Source organism: Camponotus floridanus, unplaced genomic scaffold (genome assembly GCF_003227725.1).
Source record: "Camponotus floridanus strain SB8 unplaced genomic scaffold, Cflo_v7.5 scaffold93, whole genome shotgun sequence".
In the NCBI taxonomy this organism is placed as follows: Eukaryota; Metazoa; Arthropoda; class Insecta; order Hymenoptera; family Formicidae; genus Camponotus; species Camponotus floridanus.
The window spans coordinates 274,228-293,279 of record NW_020229864.1 but is presented as its reverse complement, the minus strand read 5'-3'; the positions used below and the strand labels follow the sequence as shown (position 1 = coordinate 293,279).

Here is a 19,052-nt window from a genome sequence, read left to right as displayed (position 1 = left end):
TGGGTTCTGGCAGCTGTTCAAGGAATAATGAACGTATGACGGCGTCCCCACACTGGTTTCCGGCGAGAGTTCGCAGACGGTGGAGGTAAGCTGTTGGTTTTTCATCTCGCATCTCGTGTCCGCGGAGTAGTCGGCGGAGACGTGCTTCGTCTCCCTCGTCGTATGTGGAAATAACACGTCGCTTAATATTCTCGTATTTATTTTCGGTTGGCGGGTTAAGGACGGAGTCTGACACGCTACGTAGTGCTTCTCCGGATAATTGTGTGGCGACATACCTGAATCTTGTTGTGTCTGAAGTTATATTGAAATTGGCAAATACTAGATCTACCTGGGTAAACCATAAGCGTGGATCGGCTTGATAAAATGGCGGCAGTTCCACATGACGAGAGGATATTAGCGAAACTCCTCCATTGGAACTGTCTCTCTGAAGTGACTGATCGCCGCTGGGACGACTAGCAGATGCACTGCCGTTCTCTACCTCGGGTCCTCTTGTAGGTGATCTATCTATCGGCATCTTATTGTTTCTTTAAGATGTTTTCTGCTGTGGACGTTATGCGCAGTAGTGATTGCACGCTGTTTTTTCTGTTTTTATCCGTGCTCGTATCACGTCGGGATCACCAATTTATGTGGCGTAGGTTAGTGCTTTACCCTAGGTATATCGTTTGGTTGGGTCGAGACAAGGATGCCTTTTTGGTATAAAATTCAGTCTTTATTCTCACCAACTTCTTCTTCTTCTTTAGGTTTAAATGGCCACCTCCGAAAAATGATCGTGAGATTCAGGCCAACAACAGGTTCTCTCACCAACTTACATACGACTTAACTTAACTAATCTTTGGAGAAGAACACAGCATATATCTATATATAGATATGACTCTCTAACAACATATTCTTATTCGTTAGGGCTAGTGCGCATGTGCGCGGTACAAAGTTACTAGGGAGCGGCCATAACATTGCTGACAGTGCTGCCATGCTGTATTAATTATATGTACTAAAATAAAAATGTAATAAATTTTCCAGTTGCATTGATGACATAAATACGAAAATAATTCAGAAATCTTGCACTTTCTAATCTCACATTCGGTAAAATAGCTTTGTAAAATCCATATTGATCATGATTTTGAAAAAATGGTGCGACTCAAAATTTTTTTTTTCAATAATGTCTTTTTTATTTCTGATATGTCGATAGTAATATAATAAAAACGATATCATTTTCAAATTGTATTTGACGTTATCGTCGAATTATTTTATTATAATTTGATATTCATTTATAATATTTTCTTCTTTTAGAAACTACCATTATTGCTTTCTACAACACAATTTTATCGCTGCAATCTTTTTTCATGTGCACAAACTGTCGCTGTAATAGTTTAGCGACAAAAGTCGTCACGTGATCATTTTTATCGTTCAAATGATCAGTTTCAGCGGCACGTGAAAATGCATCTTAAAAAAATTGCGCTCTCTTTCCTGTGGTGATCCGGACTCTGTGTCTGCTGCCTTTTTGGATCTTAACCGTTTTGGTGTTGGTGATGGTCTGTGTGGGCGCGATCTTTGTACAGAGGCACAGTATATACAGTAGCACAACTCTCTATCGGCACCTTTGATGTTAGCGTAGATTAAAATGAATTGCACATGCGCGGACTTGATGTGTAACCAATCACGGCAATATCCTTCTGTCTCGCTTGCTCTCTCTTTCTCTCTTTTTCTAATCTTTATACACACACTATGGGAACTAGGACGCTGTAGGGTCACAATATGCGCTCTTTAAGGTATTAAAAATTATATTTTTTTTGACTCAAATACACAATGTAGTAAATAGACCTTGCTCGTGAAAAGAATGCCATTTTTATACTATCCGGAAGTTCCATCTATATTGCTCGCTACGTTCCTGACAGCAGCGACTTGGTGTCCTGGCTCGTGATTGCCTGTTCTGATTCTTGTTCACTCGTCTGTCTGTTCTGTAATCAACTAACGACTAGCGTCGCCACATCACCCCCCCTTTCAGAGATTAAGTAGAAGAAGGAAAGGTAACAGTCTTCTTAGTTTTGGGACCAAGGTAGGTCTTAGGTGTTGATGATGTAGAAGGATTTGCTTCTAAGTTAGGGTCCGTTGAATCCCTTGTACCATTTTCCAAATAGGCTGGTTTAATCCTTTCGATTGATACCGTGATGAGTTGACCTTTGACTGCGACTTTGAAAACTTTATCAAAAACTGGATATGGTCCTTCATAGGATGGCTGCAGTGGTTTTTTGGTGCTATCAACTGTTATGAAAACGTGTGAGAAAGTGATGAGATTCTTGAAAAGGAAAGTCTTTCTTTTTTGGTGATGTGCTGGTTGAGGTGCTTGGTTGAGGTGCTTGGTTGAGGTCGTGCGGTCCTCATGTGTTCTTTTAAGTTATGCACAAAAGGTGATGACGTCCGATTGAGCGTTCGATGATCGAGTAAAAACTCGCCTGGGAGCCTGAGGCTTTCTCCGTAAAGCATTTCCGCTGCTGAGGCTTTGATATCCTCCTTAATGGCGGTTCTCAAGTTTAACAAAACAACTAGAAGTAGTTTAGTCCATTGTTGGTTGGTGTGGCAAGGTATGGCTGATTTTAGCGATCGATGCCAATGTTTGATGATGTCGTTGGAAGCTGAGTGGTACGCTGTCGTGCGAACTCTCGAACAGCCCAGTAATTTAATGAATGAATCGAAGATGGCAGATTCGAATTGTGATCCTCTGTCGGTGGTCACCGTATGAGGGGTTCCGACATAGACTTATAAAATAGACTGGCCTCTACCGTAAGAGGCAGCGTTAAAAGATCCAAAGGACAGAGAGATGATTCCGGGTATCTCTGTCCTTCTCTTTTGTCTCGTGGTGGGGACACTGATGGGATGAGTGAAAACGAAGCGAACATGCACACTGCTTTCCCCTCATCTCCTACACGCATGCTCGCTTCGTTTTCACTCATCCCATCAGTGCCTCCACCACGAGACAAAAGAGAAGGACAAAGATACCCGGAATCATCTCTCTGTCCTTTAGATCTTTCAACGCTGCCTCTTATGGTAGGGGCCAGTCTATTCTATAAGTTTATGAGTTTCCAAACCGGGCGATCCAAGGCGACCAGATTGCGTTGACTATGTCATCGGCTGTGGTAGATGCGATGGATACTGCCTCTGGCCATCTCGAGAATCTATCGGTCATTGTAAGACAGTGGTTGTATCCATCTGAAGTAGGCATTGGTCCATCGATGTCGATGTATATATGTTGGAAACGACCTGCGGGGATCGGGAGCTGTGTGCATGTGTCTTGAAATTTTGCTCTTCTGGCAGGCGAGACAAGTGTTCTATAATGTCTTTTGTCATATTAGGCCAGACGAAGCGTTGTTGTATTACTTTCTTCGTGGCGCGTCCGCTGAGATGAGAGCAATTATGTACGACGTCGAAAATCCGTCGATAGAGCGGCTGTAGCATGTAAGGTCGGATTTCGGCTATGGAGACGTTACAGTAAATTGTGTCTTCTGAATCGTCAACTCTTAATTTTTTAATTGGAGGGCCATGTCCGATTGAAGAATGAATTGTAGTTCTGTCTTTTTTTTGAGCTTCGGCGATATCTGCGGTGGACACTACAGTGGATAGGTTTAAAATGTTGAGACGAGATAACGTGTCTGCGACGTTATTTTTCGACCCTTGAATGTGGATGATCGTAGTCGTATATTGTCCAAGCAAGTCCAATTGTCTCCATTGGCGAGGTGTGGCTTTGTCCGATTTCTGTTGAAAGGCAAACGTGAGAGGTTTGTGGTCTGTTCTTAATATCGTATTTCCTTCGATTAAAGGTCGAAAATACTTTACTGCTTGGTAGACTGCTGTAAGTTCGCGGTCGTAAGCGCTGTAATTTTTCTGCGCAGCTGTGAATTTGCGCGAGAAAAATCCTAGTGATTGAAGCGTGTTGTCTTTCTCTTGTTCCAGGACGGCGCCCATTGCTGTATCCGAAGCGTCGGTAGTGAGCACAAGGTTCGCTCCTTCGCGAGGATGAATCAGTAAAGCATCTTCGGTTAACAGTTGTTTACATTCGTTGAGAGCTTGTAGTGATTCAGAAGTCCAAAGAACTGGGCGTTTGTCTTTTCGTTTAACTCCTTGCAGGAACTGATTAAGTGAAGCTTGAGTATGTGCAGCATTTTTAATAAACCGTCTGTAGAAGTTGAATATGCCTAGAAAACGACAAAGCTCTGCGATTGTTTGCGGTTGAGGGTAGTCTTAAATGGTTTTTACGCGTTCTGGTAACGGGCGTAATCCGTCTTTGTCGATCTGGTATCCCGGATAATTGACGGATGATTTTCCAAAATGACACTTGGCAGGGTTGATCGTGACTTGATAACGTTGGAGTCTTTCGAATAGAGTCTGCAAGTGCTTGCGATGTTCTTCATGGTCTTTTGACGCGATGAGGATGTCGTCGATATAGACATAACATGAATCCAATCCTCGAGTAACGTCCAACGTTGTGAAACGTTGAAACGTTTAGGCAGCGTTGTGAAGCCCGAAGGTCATGACCTTGAATTGAAATAACCCGAAAGGGGTTATGACTGCCGTTTTTGGTTGATCTTCTGGTGCAACTGGAATTTGATGATACGCTCGCACGAGGTCTAGCGTTGAGAATACTTTGCAACCATGTAAATGGTAGAAGAAATCTGCTGTGGCGACTGGAATTTGATGACACGCCACACGCAATAATACGTTTCGCGATGGGGATTGCCCGATTAGACACAGTATGATTGGACACAGCCAATTATATCGACCGATGCCTAGGATAACCAGCACGATCAAGCACGATTAGCCAATCAAAGCCAGTTGTGTCCAATTGTACTGTGTCTAATCGGAAGTGTCTCTTCGCAATAGCGCGCTGACTCGGCGCCCGACGACTTTGCTTTCTCGCAAACGCGCGACGACTTTGCTTTCTCGCAAGCGCGCGGCGACTTCGCTTTCTCGCAAACGGAAAGCACGCGGCGGTTACTTATAAGCTGCGCGCCAAGTACCGAGCATCTCCGCTAGGCGTTGCACGCCAACTGTGCTTTTCCCGTAAGTCGAAGACAGCATTCAGGAAATATAAGGAGGACCCTCGCGGAGCTAAAGTCATCTCTCGTTTCTATCAATCAAGAAGAAAGCAGCAGCAGTAGAAGAGTATATCCAGGAAGAGACCAGCAGACGACAACCACGGCAGCAAAAGAGGACGAGCCTCTTCTCGTAGAGGAGATTACTTCGAGGAAGAGAACGCGACCAGCTCCACTGCAGTCAGGCAGACGAAGTAACGAGGCGCCGAGAACCCAACTACCGTGGCATCCTCACCGCAACGAGGGACCACCTCGGCCAGAAGTAGCTCCCGACTGGTGGAGGACCACCAAGACTTTGTACCTCGCTCACGCAAGGTCATACTAAGGGTCCGAATTCCTACGTCTCCCAACAAGTAAGAAAGATCGTCTACGACCCTACCTTGACGCCGAGCCTAAGACGTCCAGGAGGGCGTACCAAGACTGGCCAGCAACGTCTTCAAACCACGGGGCGTTAAGAGGGCCTGCGAAAGACCCAAGGCCGTCCTCCGCTCAGTACCGATCACGCCGCTACCACCTGTGGTCTCAGCGAAGCCTGTTCCAGTCCCGACGATACCGTGGTACACTCCACCACGTATTTCCCCGGAACCACGATCTCTACGGCGGTAATCCTCGCATGGTCTCCATTGACCCGATTTATTTCTAGACTAGGTGGAGGGGTGCGGCCCATGAGCTGCTGGAACGCTCGCAGATACCTGATACGAGCATGTTGTCAAACTCGGCTTTGGCGACTTTGTATTTTTCAGGTGGAAGCCGGTGCATCGGTTCAACAACGGGTGGATCCTGCGGGACGATATGATGCATCACCCCGGTTTCGACTGCCTTGACGGTTTTGTTTGGTGTGGTTATTTCCTGAAATTTTCGCAGTAAATCAACATAAGAGTCGTTGTTATTGCAAATACTCATGCTGGTGAGACGGTTGTCATGAATTTTCTGGCAAATTCGATGTAAGCCAGTGATGTTGTCAATCAACCGCTTTTTCTTAATGTCCATCAGGAGGCCGAAAGTCTGAGAAAGTTGGCTCCGATGATGGGTTGTGCGTTGGCAATCACGAAGATCCACGAAAATTCTCGGCGGAATCCTAAGTTGAGATTCATCCTTTTTTCTCCGAAGGTATCAATGATTGAACCGTTGGCGACGAAAAGTTGAAACGTCGACGGCAAACAGTTTCGGTTGGACAATCTTCTGGGTAAAACAGAAATATCAGCGCCAGTATCGATGAGGAATCGTATTTCGGTTCTTTTATCCGTGACGATTAGGCGATTACTTCCGCAGAGACCGTCATGTACCGCCCGATGTGACGGCCCTGTTAGTTTTCGAGTCGGCTGCTGCCGCCGCAGTCAGCTTTTTGGTCCATGAACAAGGTTGGGTGCACTTCTTTGCGTTGGCGTCGAACTTTGTGTGAAAATAACAATATTTATTGGTGTCGGTCTTAGTGCGTGACCTGCTATGTGAGCGATTTCGTTCTCTTCTTGACTGAGATCTGAAACCACGGTCTCGTTTTACAAAAGTGAGAAGATCCTGGACTTTTTGCGTGAATTTCTCGATAGCGGATGAAGTAGTTATTCCTGCCGTCGACTCAGTTGTGACTGCTTGAATGTTGATTGCCGTTGAGGGGATCCGCTTGATGGCTTTGTCGGCTAGGTCGGCCATTTTTTCCAACGCCTTCGACGACAGAGAGGATCTCTTGCACTCTGAGTGGCATGCGCTGTAATCATAAGGTTTGTAATAATTGTTCGTCGACTGCTGTAATAATTGTTCGTCGCTTACCTGTCAGACGCTTCATTTCTCGGAGGAGGAGTGATGGTTTGCGATCTCCGAGTTCGATGTCGGTCAACAGCTTCCTCCATCGTTTTTCGTCCGAGTCAGTGAGGCGGCTGATGAGCATCTCCTTGAATCGGGTATATTTGTCCGTGAGTGGTGATGATTCAATGATATCTGCGACTTCCAGTATGGAATCTTTATTTAGGTTGTCTACAACAAGGCAAAATTTCAAGTCATCAGATCGGACATTGTGAGCTCGGAACTTGGCCTCCAATTGATTGAACCATGTCTTCGCGTGGTCGCGCCAAAAGGTGCACGTCTTGATTGCTCGAACCACATATGCTTGGGCCGCGGGGTCGTCCGGATCGCGTTGGCCGCAACGAAGCAACTCGTGAGACGTTAGGTCGATGAGGTCGCCTGCCCGGACATTTCGTCCGGATTGCTCGTTCCGATTACCTGACTGTTCGCCTGAGGGACCGTGAGCACCATCGACGGTGTTATTCCCAGCGGCGTTGTTCCTTCCGCGGGTCGGTGAGTGTTCAGTCGGTATGATGGGTCGCCGGAGAGAAATCGTTTTTAATTGCACGGTCGTTGACACGCGGTTATCCTAGCGCGAGTAAAGCTGCGCCGAGATGCCGTGCTCTCTCGGATATATGCCACTTATCCCACTCATGCGTGAAAGAATGTTTTCGTATACAAACTGTGCGCGCGGGGAGTAGACGGGAAGGCAAGATGGCGAGCCGGTTGCTTAGCCCACGTGATGCTTGGGCTTTCTCGGCTGTAAAATGTTTTTCAAGCTTTCCCGCACTCGCTTGTCCGGGGTGGTTCGGATCGAAAAACTGCAGGATCGCGGCTTGCACGATGTGCGCGAGAAAGTGACGAATCAACAAAACGACGGTCATGGTTGTTTCGCTTGGCGCTTTTCCTCGTACCAACAAAGGCACTCAACGGTAAAGCTTGTCCACTGCGCTTGTACGTGTCGTACTGAATCCGTATAGCGTCGATGATCACGTCGGGGTCACCAATTCTCTCCTGTGGGAACTAGGATGCTGTAAGGTCACAATACGCGCTCTTTAAGGTATTAAAAATTATATTTTTTTGACTCGTGAAAAGAATGCTATTTTTATATTATCCGGAAGTTCCACCTATTATTATATATTGCTTGCTACGTCCCGTGGCAGCAGCGACTTGGTGTCCTGGTTCGTGATTGGCTATTCTGATTCTTGTTCACTCGTCTGTCTGTTCTGTAATCAACTAACGACTAGCGTCGCCACAACACAATACAGGGCGAGACATCTGACATCGGAACATACACTATACTGGGTAACTCATTTGGAATATACAATTTCAGATCAGTCACTCAGTATAGTATATGTTCCGATGTATAGTGTATGTCATATGTCTCGCCCTGTAACACGGCCTTACATACAGGTCTGGAAACTCAGGCCTTTTTTAGTGGTGGGGGACTCTCGCATAGTGTGTCCGTTTTTCGGAAATTCGCGGCTTGCCTGTTAGGTTCGCTGCGATCTAGAAGTCGCAATGCGAGAGAGAGACTAACTACTGCCTTCTATCTGTGTCTATCTCGCTCGCATTGCTCTAGATTGCAGCGAACCTAACAGGCAAGCCGTGAACTCCCGAAATATGGACACACTAAGTGAGACCTCCCCCACCACCGAAGTTTCCAGACCTGTATGTAAGACCGTGGTGTATAATAAGTTAGAAAGAGAGAAAAAGAGAGAGCAATCGAGACAGAAGGATATTGTCGTAATTGGTTGCATACTAAGTCCGCGCATGTGCAGTTCTTTTTTACCCACGCTGAAATTGCCAGAGTTGCGCTATTGTATGTACTGTGACAGAAGTCTGCGTGGACGTAGTCCTGGTAACCGCGGGAGCCTGTGTACTGGTTACCTATACCTGGTACTTGGATGTCTCCTGGCGATCATGGTCTCGGAGAAAAGCGTGGCGGAGTATACCACGGTATCGTCGCCAGCTCGTGTACGGTAACCGGCGTTAACGGTAGGCGATGGTGATATCGTTTGCTCTGCCGGCAGGAGTATATCTTCAGGTTTTTTGTTTGCCCTCCTGACGTTTCGAGGATTGACGGTGTTGATAATGTGGCTGGAGGTCTTGGGATGCCCTCCTAGACGTCTTGTTTGGCGTTAAGGAAGGGTCATATATGATCTTTCTGACACCTTTAATGATAGGCGTGGGGAGCCGGACTCCTAGGATGATCTTCCTGGTGCGTGGCGTGAAGTCTTGGAGACCCTTCCCAAGTCGGGAGCTACCTCTGACCGTCGAAGTGGTTCCTCGTGGCGGTAAGGGTGCTACGGGGAGTTGGGCTCCTAGCGTCCTGTATCCATTGACCTTCCTGGTTGTCCCCGATTGTAGTGGAGCCGGTTGCGTCCTCTTCCTTGAGATTATCTCTTCTATATGAGAAGGTTTCATTCTCCTTGGCCGTCGTGGTGTTGCTTGGTGGTCTTCTTTCGTACGACTTTTTTGCTGCTCTTGACGATTTATGTGAATAATGCATGGGTGATGATTTTTGTTCCGCAGGGGTCCTTCTTATATTTCCCGTAAGCTGATTTTGGCTCACGGAAAAGCAAAGTTGGCGTGCGACGCCTAGGGGAAGTGACCGGTACTCGGCACGCAGTTGTAAGTAGCCGCTCGCGTGCTTTTGGCTCACATGAGAGCAAGGATGGCGCGTGCCGCGTAGGCGATGCTTGGTACTCGATGCCGGCGCGCTATATTGCGGAACGTATTACTGGGTCTCGTGTGGTGTGTACCGCCACATATTTATTAATATATTATAATATTAATATATTATTATTTATTTAACAGTAATCTATAATATGTATTTTTTTACTATGAATTCAGTTAGTTAAATCTTCTGTTAATTTTTTTGATACTACAAAATATTAAAATTGTAATGTTATGTTTAAATCATGCAGTGTTGGTATAGGTACATATTCCTTCAGACAAGACTCGTATGTGATTACGTCAAAGTACATGATCAGTTTCAATAAACTCATAATAGTAGTAGTAATAAAAGACGGGTGGGACTAGGTTAGTCCCATCGACATATAGAATGGACTGCTGATGGAAGGGGAAGAGGATCCGCACGAGTAGAGTGAGAAGCAGATAATATGAGATCATGTTCTGTCTCTTTTCCAAGTAGGAGCATAATATACCATAACAGAGCCCTAGTCATGATGAAGTATAGTCAACCTCCAATATATTTACAAGTGAAAAGTAACAGATGCATTTTCGGCTTTTCTAGTACTCCGCTTGCACAAAATACAATAATTAATCATTGTACAAGCTATAACACGGATTGTCGATGTTACTGCACTGCCAGTTAGTTTTCTGTCCCGTTTGGCTATGGTTTGGCTCGAGACACGTTTTGACATAGCGTCAGTACTGCTGATTTTTTACCAATCAATCAGGCTTTATTAGAAAGAGACGGAACGTGATCTCATATTATCTGCTTCTCACTCTACTCGTGCGGCTCCCCTTTCCCTTCCATCAGCATTCCATTCTATATGTCGATAGTTAGTCCCTATTGTCACTTAGATCTAAAAGTTCTTCTATAACCCCCGTAGTTGATTGAAGTTATGCCTACGATCCAACTTTGCCCTTACAAGAAAGAGAGATCATTGTAGATCGCCCATTCTCACGTTTCGCAGATCGCTGGGTTCTGGAAACATAAGAATCTGTATCTCCTAAGAGCAAGAGCAGGGCAGTGACATAGGATGTGAATGCTGCCCTCTTTTTCTTCGCCATATAAACGGCAATTTTTTCGCTCAGCCAAGTCGAGATTAAATAAATAGGCTCGGAGGGCCCGTGAGCCCGTAAACCAATAGAGACATTGAGTTTTCTTCTACTCATAGTTAGGAGTTTATCCGTCCTTTAAGAAAAGGATTGGTTCAGGTAAAAGTTTGACTTGGTGACAGCCCTGAATCTGTCTCCACGAAACCAGACATTCTTGTCTTAGAGAATTTTTGATAAGAATTTTTGCTTATGATGAAAGGGACGTCGACGACCTGCCTAGCCGAGATGTCGAGGGTATTTAGCTTTGTCAGGCCGTTCGCCACTTTATTGCTATGGATTCTCTGATGACCAACGACCCAAACTGTTTGGTATATTGTGTCCTTTGACAGACGCTAAGCACTACGCTACTGATTGACGATGCATTTATATATTTTTTAGAATAAAGGATGTGATCATCGCGCCAGGCAGTTGCGCCGGCCGGCTTATCTCTTAGCCAAGGACAGCTGCACCAGATGGGGTTCAGAGAATCACTCGAACGATTGCTCGCACGACACGTCAACTAGAAGACGTTTTTAAAAGATCGACCGAGAGACGGACCGTCGGAGAAGCATGGGTGTGGTCGACATGAACAAAGCATAAACGACGTGCTTGGATCTTCTATTACTACTTCGAACTGTTCGCGTATTGAAGACATAATAATAAGGCACATACGGATATAAGATATAAACATAATAAGGCAATAACGGCCTTAGACATTATACAAAATCAACAAGAAACACAACAATTGGCGCTGCGGCTTATTGAACCTGCAAGAAAATGGAACGATTATTTCAAGCGCTAGCGGAAACTGCGCAAAAGGGAGCAGACATTACATCAGATCGGTGAATCACAAAAGCAAAGATGGCGAAGATACTGTCATATCGAATATTGAGAATGGACGATAGTGCAAAATCGTCACAATTTTCAAATCTGGCTACATAGCTCGGTAAATTTGTTTATGATCCTACAATTTATGATCTTAACCCTTGTGTACGCATCCAACTTTACCAACGTTCGGACGCACCCGGGTACCCCGGTGCCCACCTCTCATTTTTTCAATTTTTTCAATATTTATGCAATTGAAATGATTTCCTTAAAGTTTATCTCAGTAAATAAACATAAAAAATGAGAGGTCGAAGCATTTGTAAATAAATTGGCCTGCTGTAGCTCGTACAAAGGTAAGAGAAAACAGGATTTTCGAGGTCGACGCAGGTAGCGCGCGGTTACTAAGGCTGCCAGGCAGCCAGCTGTTTCCCCTCCTTACATCTAAAGAAGGGTCTGAATAGATGTGAGCTGTGCTCCTACGTACCGAAGAAGAATAAAGCAATTATTCTAATATCAACGATGCATTCCGACATGGCTGTGAGCGATGATGCTAAGAAGAAGCCCCATATTATCACATATTACAATAAATATAAAGCTGGCGTCGACACGATGGACCAAATGATTAGTAGATACACTACACAACGTCGCACTTTGAGATGGCCGGTAGTTATGTTTTTCAACATATTAGACGTTGCCTCACTCGCTGCCTACTTCATTTATTATGAAAATAATAAGATGCTGCCGAAAAAAACCAACCAGCGACGGTTATTTCTACGCCAATTGAGCGAAGAACTTGCAACGCCAATGATTGAGGATCGATATCATAACGTGCAAATAATGAGAAATTATAGCACCAAGATCGCTATTGAAAGTGTAATCGGTCGGCCAGTAAATCCAGTGGAGGCTGATCCAGGTCCGTCAGTTCAACGAGATGCATCAGGAAGGAAGAAAGTTATCGGTTCCTGCCATATTTGTTACAAACAAACAATTAAGAAGAGAAGGAAAACACGAAAGACCTGCTCCGAATGTGATAGGCCTATTTGCGATGAACATGCGATAACTTTTGCCAAGTGCATAGAATGCAATAAATAAATGTTTTTTTTTGTTTTTTACATAAATTTTCATGTATTCTATTATTACGCAACTCATTTCACGTGCATAAATCAAATAAATTAATAAAAAAAGCTAATAGTTCACTCAAAATTGAATTTTCTATGGTGGGTAACCGGGTGCGTCCGCGGCATATGTATACTTTAAACTAGATTATTTATGCTTAAAAAAATTCTTAAAAATCTCCAAATGCACCATTTGCTTAAAAATGAGTTAAATAACGACGATCCGGGCGTACAAAGCAAAATTTTCATTTTTAATCCACTTACATGCAAAAATGAGCAGTGGTGGGCACCCGGGTAACCGGGTGCGCACACAAGGGTTAAAACCTTTACGTTATGGTTTGAACGACATAGAAGCATTTTTGCGGAAGGAGCGAAGGATTTAACCGAGACAGAGATTAAAGAGTTACTTCTTCATGTTCTCGGAGATGCCGAGTATCAACAATTACTCAATCGTTTATCATCAAAGAAATCGCATGAGATGTCTTTAGAAGATCTCATGCGACATCTTAAAAAACAGTTCCATGATAATAAAACGTTATTTCAACGTCGTTTTAAAGCTCTCAATTTTCGTGCTTCCCCGCAACGGCTAGAAATACTCAAAATAAATATTCTGGTAGATGCCTTTGAGCTCAATAATTTTAATATCGATCAACTCAAAATTCTACTAACGGCTCTCGCTCTAAGCGATCACACCTACTACACGGAGCGACCTTTTCAAGGTTACATCAGAAGAAAAACTGCACTTTTAATTAGAAAAATCTGCTACGCACATGCGAACCGCACAGCTGACGTCATGCACATTGAAGGACAACGCTTCTCAAAAATCAACGCGGTCAACCAACCAACGAAGAATTCACCTAAAAAAAAAGTATATATTACGAAAAGAAAACAAATCCTACTACACTGCATTACAAAAAAGACAAATTCTACTACATTGTCGCCATGGCTGCGGTTCCGCAAAACACAGACGGGATGTCCTTTTAAGAAAGCAGAATGCAGATTTTGCAAGAAAACGGGACATATTGCTAGAGTTTGCTCGAAGCAATGAAATAAAATAAATACTGTCATATACAAGGTGTTCTAGGCACAGGACATCGGTATCGCAAATTCGTGCATATTACTATCAATAACAAGCCATTGAAAATGCAATTGGATGCGGGCAGGGGCGGACGTAATCATGATCGGGAGAGAAACTTGGACACGAATCGATTGTCCAAAACTCCAACCTCTTACTATTCATGTGTTAATGTCTCAGGACAGCCAATGCATACCAAGGATTTTTTAACGCCTAACTTGGCTACAAGAATTATATGATAAAAGCACCAGTCATCGTACTTGATCGTTCAGAAACTGCACTAATTAGCTCTCAAGTAATAGATGAACTTGGCTTAATTACCTATAACACAGGAGTCATCGGAAATCTGCAAATGATAAATACGATTATGGTAACTTCATAAACAATGGTCACTTCATAAACAATTCAAACTTTTTAGTAGTTCGACAATTGAATGCACCAAGATGATAGTACATCTGTGGCTTAAACCAGATGCGAAACCGAAACATATTTCATGACGTTCAATCGCACTCGCATTAGAAGAATCAGTCAATGAAGAACTGGATAGACTCGTTAAGAATGGAATTTTAATGCCAGTCGACTTTTCGGAATGGACTGCTCCCATAGTAGTTGCACACAAAGCAAATGGGAAAATACGTATTTGTGCAGACTATTCAACAGGATTAAATGACGCACTTAACGCGGAGCATTATCCAATCCCAGGTATAGAGAAACTTATGGCAAAACTTCGAGGAAGTTCTATCTTGTCACAACTAGATTTATCTGATGCTTATTTCCATCTAAGACTAAATGAGGAAAATAAGAAGCTAACTACAAATACTCATCGAGGTTTATTTACTTACAATCGGTTGATTCTTGGATTAAAACCAGCTCCTGCAATTTTCCAGCGTATGGCCTTTTTTCCGCAGTAGTAGCAGTGGCCATCTTTTTTTGCATTGATTGTCATCTTTTTTCTTGCTTTGATTTGGCGATTTCAAGTTATTCTTTTTTTCTGACGTTTTTCTTTTATTCATTTTCATTGCGGTAAGAGCACTTGCAGCATCGTCGTCTACGGAATATTGACTCTCTTCTTTGATGAGTCTTTCCATCAAATTATCAAGCGTTTGCCTTTTTTCATCCATGCAGTCCTGAATGCGTTATATTTTGGTAAGAGACTTCCCAAAATTTTTGCCATTATCGACACATCATCGATATTCTGGCCGATGTCCCTTAGTTGTTGCGCGAGATTTTGCGCTTTTGTAAAGTATTCGACAACAGAATCCTCAAGTGCCATGCAATACTCGTGATATTTTTGATTCAGAATGAACTTATTTAATGCCGATTTTTGTTCATGAATTTTTGCGAGTCTTACCCACATCTCGTTAGCTGTTTCACACGTTATGAATGATTGACGAAGAGATCAGGAACATGGCTTTGCATTCTCGTGTTCCGAGAATTTTATTTGTGTTTCTTTCTCAGGTTTCTTCCTCGTACCGTCGACGATTTCCAACAGGCCATTCGCTATAAATAGCCTTGTGATTTGGAATTTCCATGTGTTAAAATCGTTGCCATCGAATTTTGATATATTGCGAGTCGTCATTTCATCCGAAATTTTTTTTGTTTGCTTGTGTTTCTTGACCAATTTTCCTTTTACACACAAAAAACGTATAAACTAAATAGTGTGTGTCTTTCTATCGTAGTGCATTGACCTGAGTCACTCGAACACGACACGACACTACTTCCGAAAAATGCCCCACGATACTGGACCCATAACCTGTTAAGAACAAGTATTAGGAAAGGGTGGAATTCGGGAATTTCGCGTAAAAGAAACTTGGCACACACAGTGAGATAAATAATGTTATATTCCGGATCGTACAAATCGAATTGAGATTTTAACAAAAGCACTGGATAGAAGAATATAAAACAAATCGTGGACTAAGATTGCGCGTATGACCGACCGGACTCAAGCGATAACAATTTTAAACTACTGCGCTATTACTAGACGCATGCGCTGTCGCCACCCTCCCAATGACCAAACACTGCGTAAAGCGCGCAAGCACAAGAGTCATTTTTCGCTTTCACTCCTCTTTCTTCTTTTTCTTATTTATCCAATACGTCCGTTTACCGTTATGATCGGTATTTCTCTCGTATTTAGTTTTAGTCTTAAAAATTCTATAAAGTTCATCATAAGAATTATATAAAGTTTGCAAAGAGTGACAGATAAAATTAGAAATATTATTTCGATTTAATTTCTGATACAATCTCAATAGAGAGGCTTTAGATATTAAATCGATCTTATAAGTTAGACAAATAAATGTCTGGCTACTTAATGAAAATTATCCATTCGTTATCTATTTAAAATTCCAAACAGCAGCACAGGATATTTTATGGACATTCATTTTTTGTCCATTTTATGTCCGCACGTTCATGGACATGAAATGACTGTTCATCGTACATCCGATTCGAAACATCCGTTAACGGTCAATATTTGGACGTTCACAAAATGTCCGATCCTGGTCAAGTTTCGCGCGAGCACGCAAGGATTAATTCGTTCGTTTACCGCTATGCGACATGCGATGCGCTATCTTTCTCGTATTTAAGTTTTAGTTATGAGAATTATATAAAGTTTGCAAAGAGTAACAAATAAGATTAAAAATATATACTGTTCAATTTAATTTCTGATCTCAATGCTGTTCAATTTAATTTCTGATCTCAGAGTTTCAGATATTAAATTGATTTTATAAGTCGGACAAGTAAATGTCCGGCAAATAAAAAAAATAATCTGTTCATTACCTATTTAAAATGTAAAATGCAATATGCGAATATAAATAAAATTATTATATGAAATTTTTATGTACAATTTTATATAAAATAGATAAATTATATTATTATTTAGGGATTAAAGTGTGTCCACCAATTTCATAAACAGATATATCACGGACGTCCACTGAATGTCCGAAGAATGTAAAACGGATCATTTGTGGATATCCTCAATATCCTTAATGATCATCTTATGGAGGTCCTTTGGATATATGTGTACTATCTGGGATAACAAGTTCAATATACATGTAATATAAATAAAATAAAATTTTTAATATAATACATATTTAGTAAATATAAATAAAATTTTTAATTTTATATATATTTATTAATACTTATATATATACAGGGTGTATCAGAGCGACCGTATCAGGCTGGTATTTCGAAAAATACGCATTTACTTGAAAAATGTTCCGAACAAAAGTTGTAGGACTTTAAGGGGCGCATTACATAACATGGTTAGTGTGACCTAGGATAGTGTTGTTAAGGACACGGAAAAATCAATTAAAAGTTTTTAAATGGAAACCCCTATTTTTGATTGTATATTCTTATAGCTGACCTCGAGAGCTTTCCAAAACACTATAATAAAGTATTTTTTCATTGAGTATTTTTCGATTTATGAGGCTTAAAATCACACTAACCATGCTATGTAATGCGCCCCTTAAAGTCCTACAACCTTTTTTCGGAACATTTTTCAAGTAAATGTGTATTTTTCGAAATACCAGCCTGATACGGTCGCTCTGATACACCCTGTATATATATATATATATATATATATATATATATATATATATATATATATACAGGATGGGGCATTTATCTTGAGACAAGATAATATCTCGATTGGAGTCGATTATTTTGAAAAAAGTTTTAGACAAAAGTTGTAGGATTTTTCCCGGGCAATCCGACGGTGACCTTAGATTTGACCTTGGATAGTCATTTGAAGGTCACATAAAGATTACCTTCAATTTCTTAAATGGAACCCCCTATTTTTCATTGCATATTCTTGTAGCTTATCTCGAGAGCTTTCCAAAACACTATAATTAAGTACCTTTTTATTAAGTACTTTTTGAGTTATAAGGCTTGAAATAATTTCTTAATTTTACATAAACCATAAAATATCTAGTAAACCATTCATTTTTCGATTATCTTACCTTCATACTTTTATGTATAAAATAATGAGAGGGATCAATTGGTGTAAAGAAAACACATAATTGTTTCAAAGAAAAAATATGGAATTGTTAATTGCAAATTACATATTTTTTCTTAAAAACAACTGTATGTTTTCTTTACACCAATTGATTCCTCTCATTATTTTGTACATAAAAGTATGAAGGTAAGATAATCGAAAAATGAATGGTTTACTAGATATTTTATGGTTTATGTAAAATTAAGAAATTATTTCAAGCCTTATAACTCAAAAAGTACTTAATAAAAAGGTACTTAATTATAGTGTTTTGGAAAGCTCTCGAGATAAGCTACAAGAATATGTAATGAAAAATAGGGAGTTCCATTTAAGAAATTGAAGCTAATCTTTATGTGACCTTCAAATGACTATCCAAGGTCAAATCTAAGGTCACCGTCGGATTGCCCGGGAAAAATCCTACAACTTTTGTCTAAAACTTTTTTCAAAATAATCGACTCCAATCGAGATATTATCTTGTCTCAAGATAAATGCCCCACCCTGTATATATACAGGGTCTACCAAAAGTGTGGAAACCCCTAAATATCTCAGAAAATATACGTTTTACAGAAAAGTGTTTCCAACAAAAGTTGTAGGGTTTAAGAAGATCTATATACTGATTCTATCAGTTTGACCTTGGATGGCGTCGTCAAGGTCAGGTCAAGGTCACATTGACTTTTTTAAATGACACCCCCTACATTTGATTGCATATTCTTATAGCTTAATTCAAGAGCTTTCCAAAACACTATAATAATGTTCATTTTTATTAAGTACTTTGCGAGTTATGAGGGTTGAATGATAGAGTAGCGCCGGTATTAACATTATCCAAGGTGTACTACATGGAGGTTACTCGCTCGGATTTGCATCTGTTGTGTGTGTGTGATCCAGCTAACTAAGGCAAGATCGATTCCTCAACATATCCTCATATTTCGCTGAAGTCAAATTGCCAAAAAATTGCTCCATAAAACGTGTATGAAACGTCTCGTTAGTTCCTTCATTTACCGCTATGTGACGCACTACATGCAGTCTAACTCGCATTTAAAATTCAACTAAGAATGTATAAAGCTATCAAAGAACGAGCACCTTCTAACTTCAGCTTTGAGCAAGCAGAAATTACATTACATACATTCTTAGTTGAATTTTAAATGCGAGTTAGACTGCATGTAGTGCGTCACATAGCGGTAAATGAAGGAACTAACGAGACGTTTCATACACGTTTTATGGAGCAATTTTTTGGCAATTTGACTTCAGCGAAATATGAGGATATGTTGAGGAATCGATCTTGCCTTAGTTAGCTGGATCACACACACAACAGATGCAAATCCGAGCGAGTAACCTCCATGTAGTACACCTTGGATAATGTTAATACCGGCGCTACTCTATCATTCAACCCTCATAACTCG

At 41.6% G+C, this 19,052-nt stretch overlaps 1 protein-coding gene across 1 annotated transcript; it reads right to left on the bottom strand.

Moving 5' to 3' along the window:
• Positions 1 to 2,005: 2,005 nt before the first annotated feature.
• LOC109610110 lies at positions 2,006 to 3,181 on the bottom strand. Its single transcript, XM_020028028.1, has 3 exons — positions 3,084 to 3,181; positions 2,451 to 2,716; positions 2,006 to 2,259 (listed from the first exon to the last, which is right to left on the bottom strand). The coding sequence occupies exons 1-3, from the start codon at positions 3,179 to 3,181 to the stop codon at positions 2,006 to 2,008; spliced, it is 618 nt and encodes a 205-aa protein (XP_019883587.1).
• Positions 3,182 to 19,052: the final 15,871 nt, after the last annotated feature.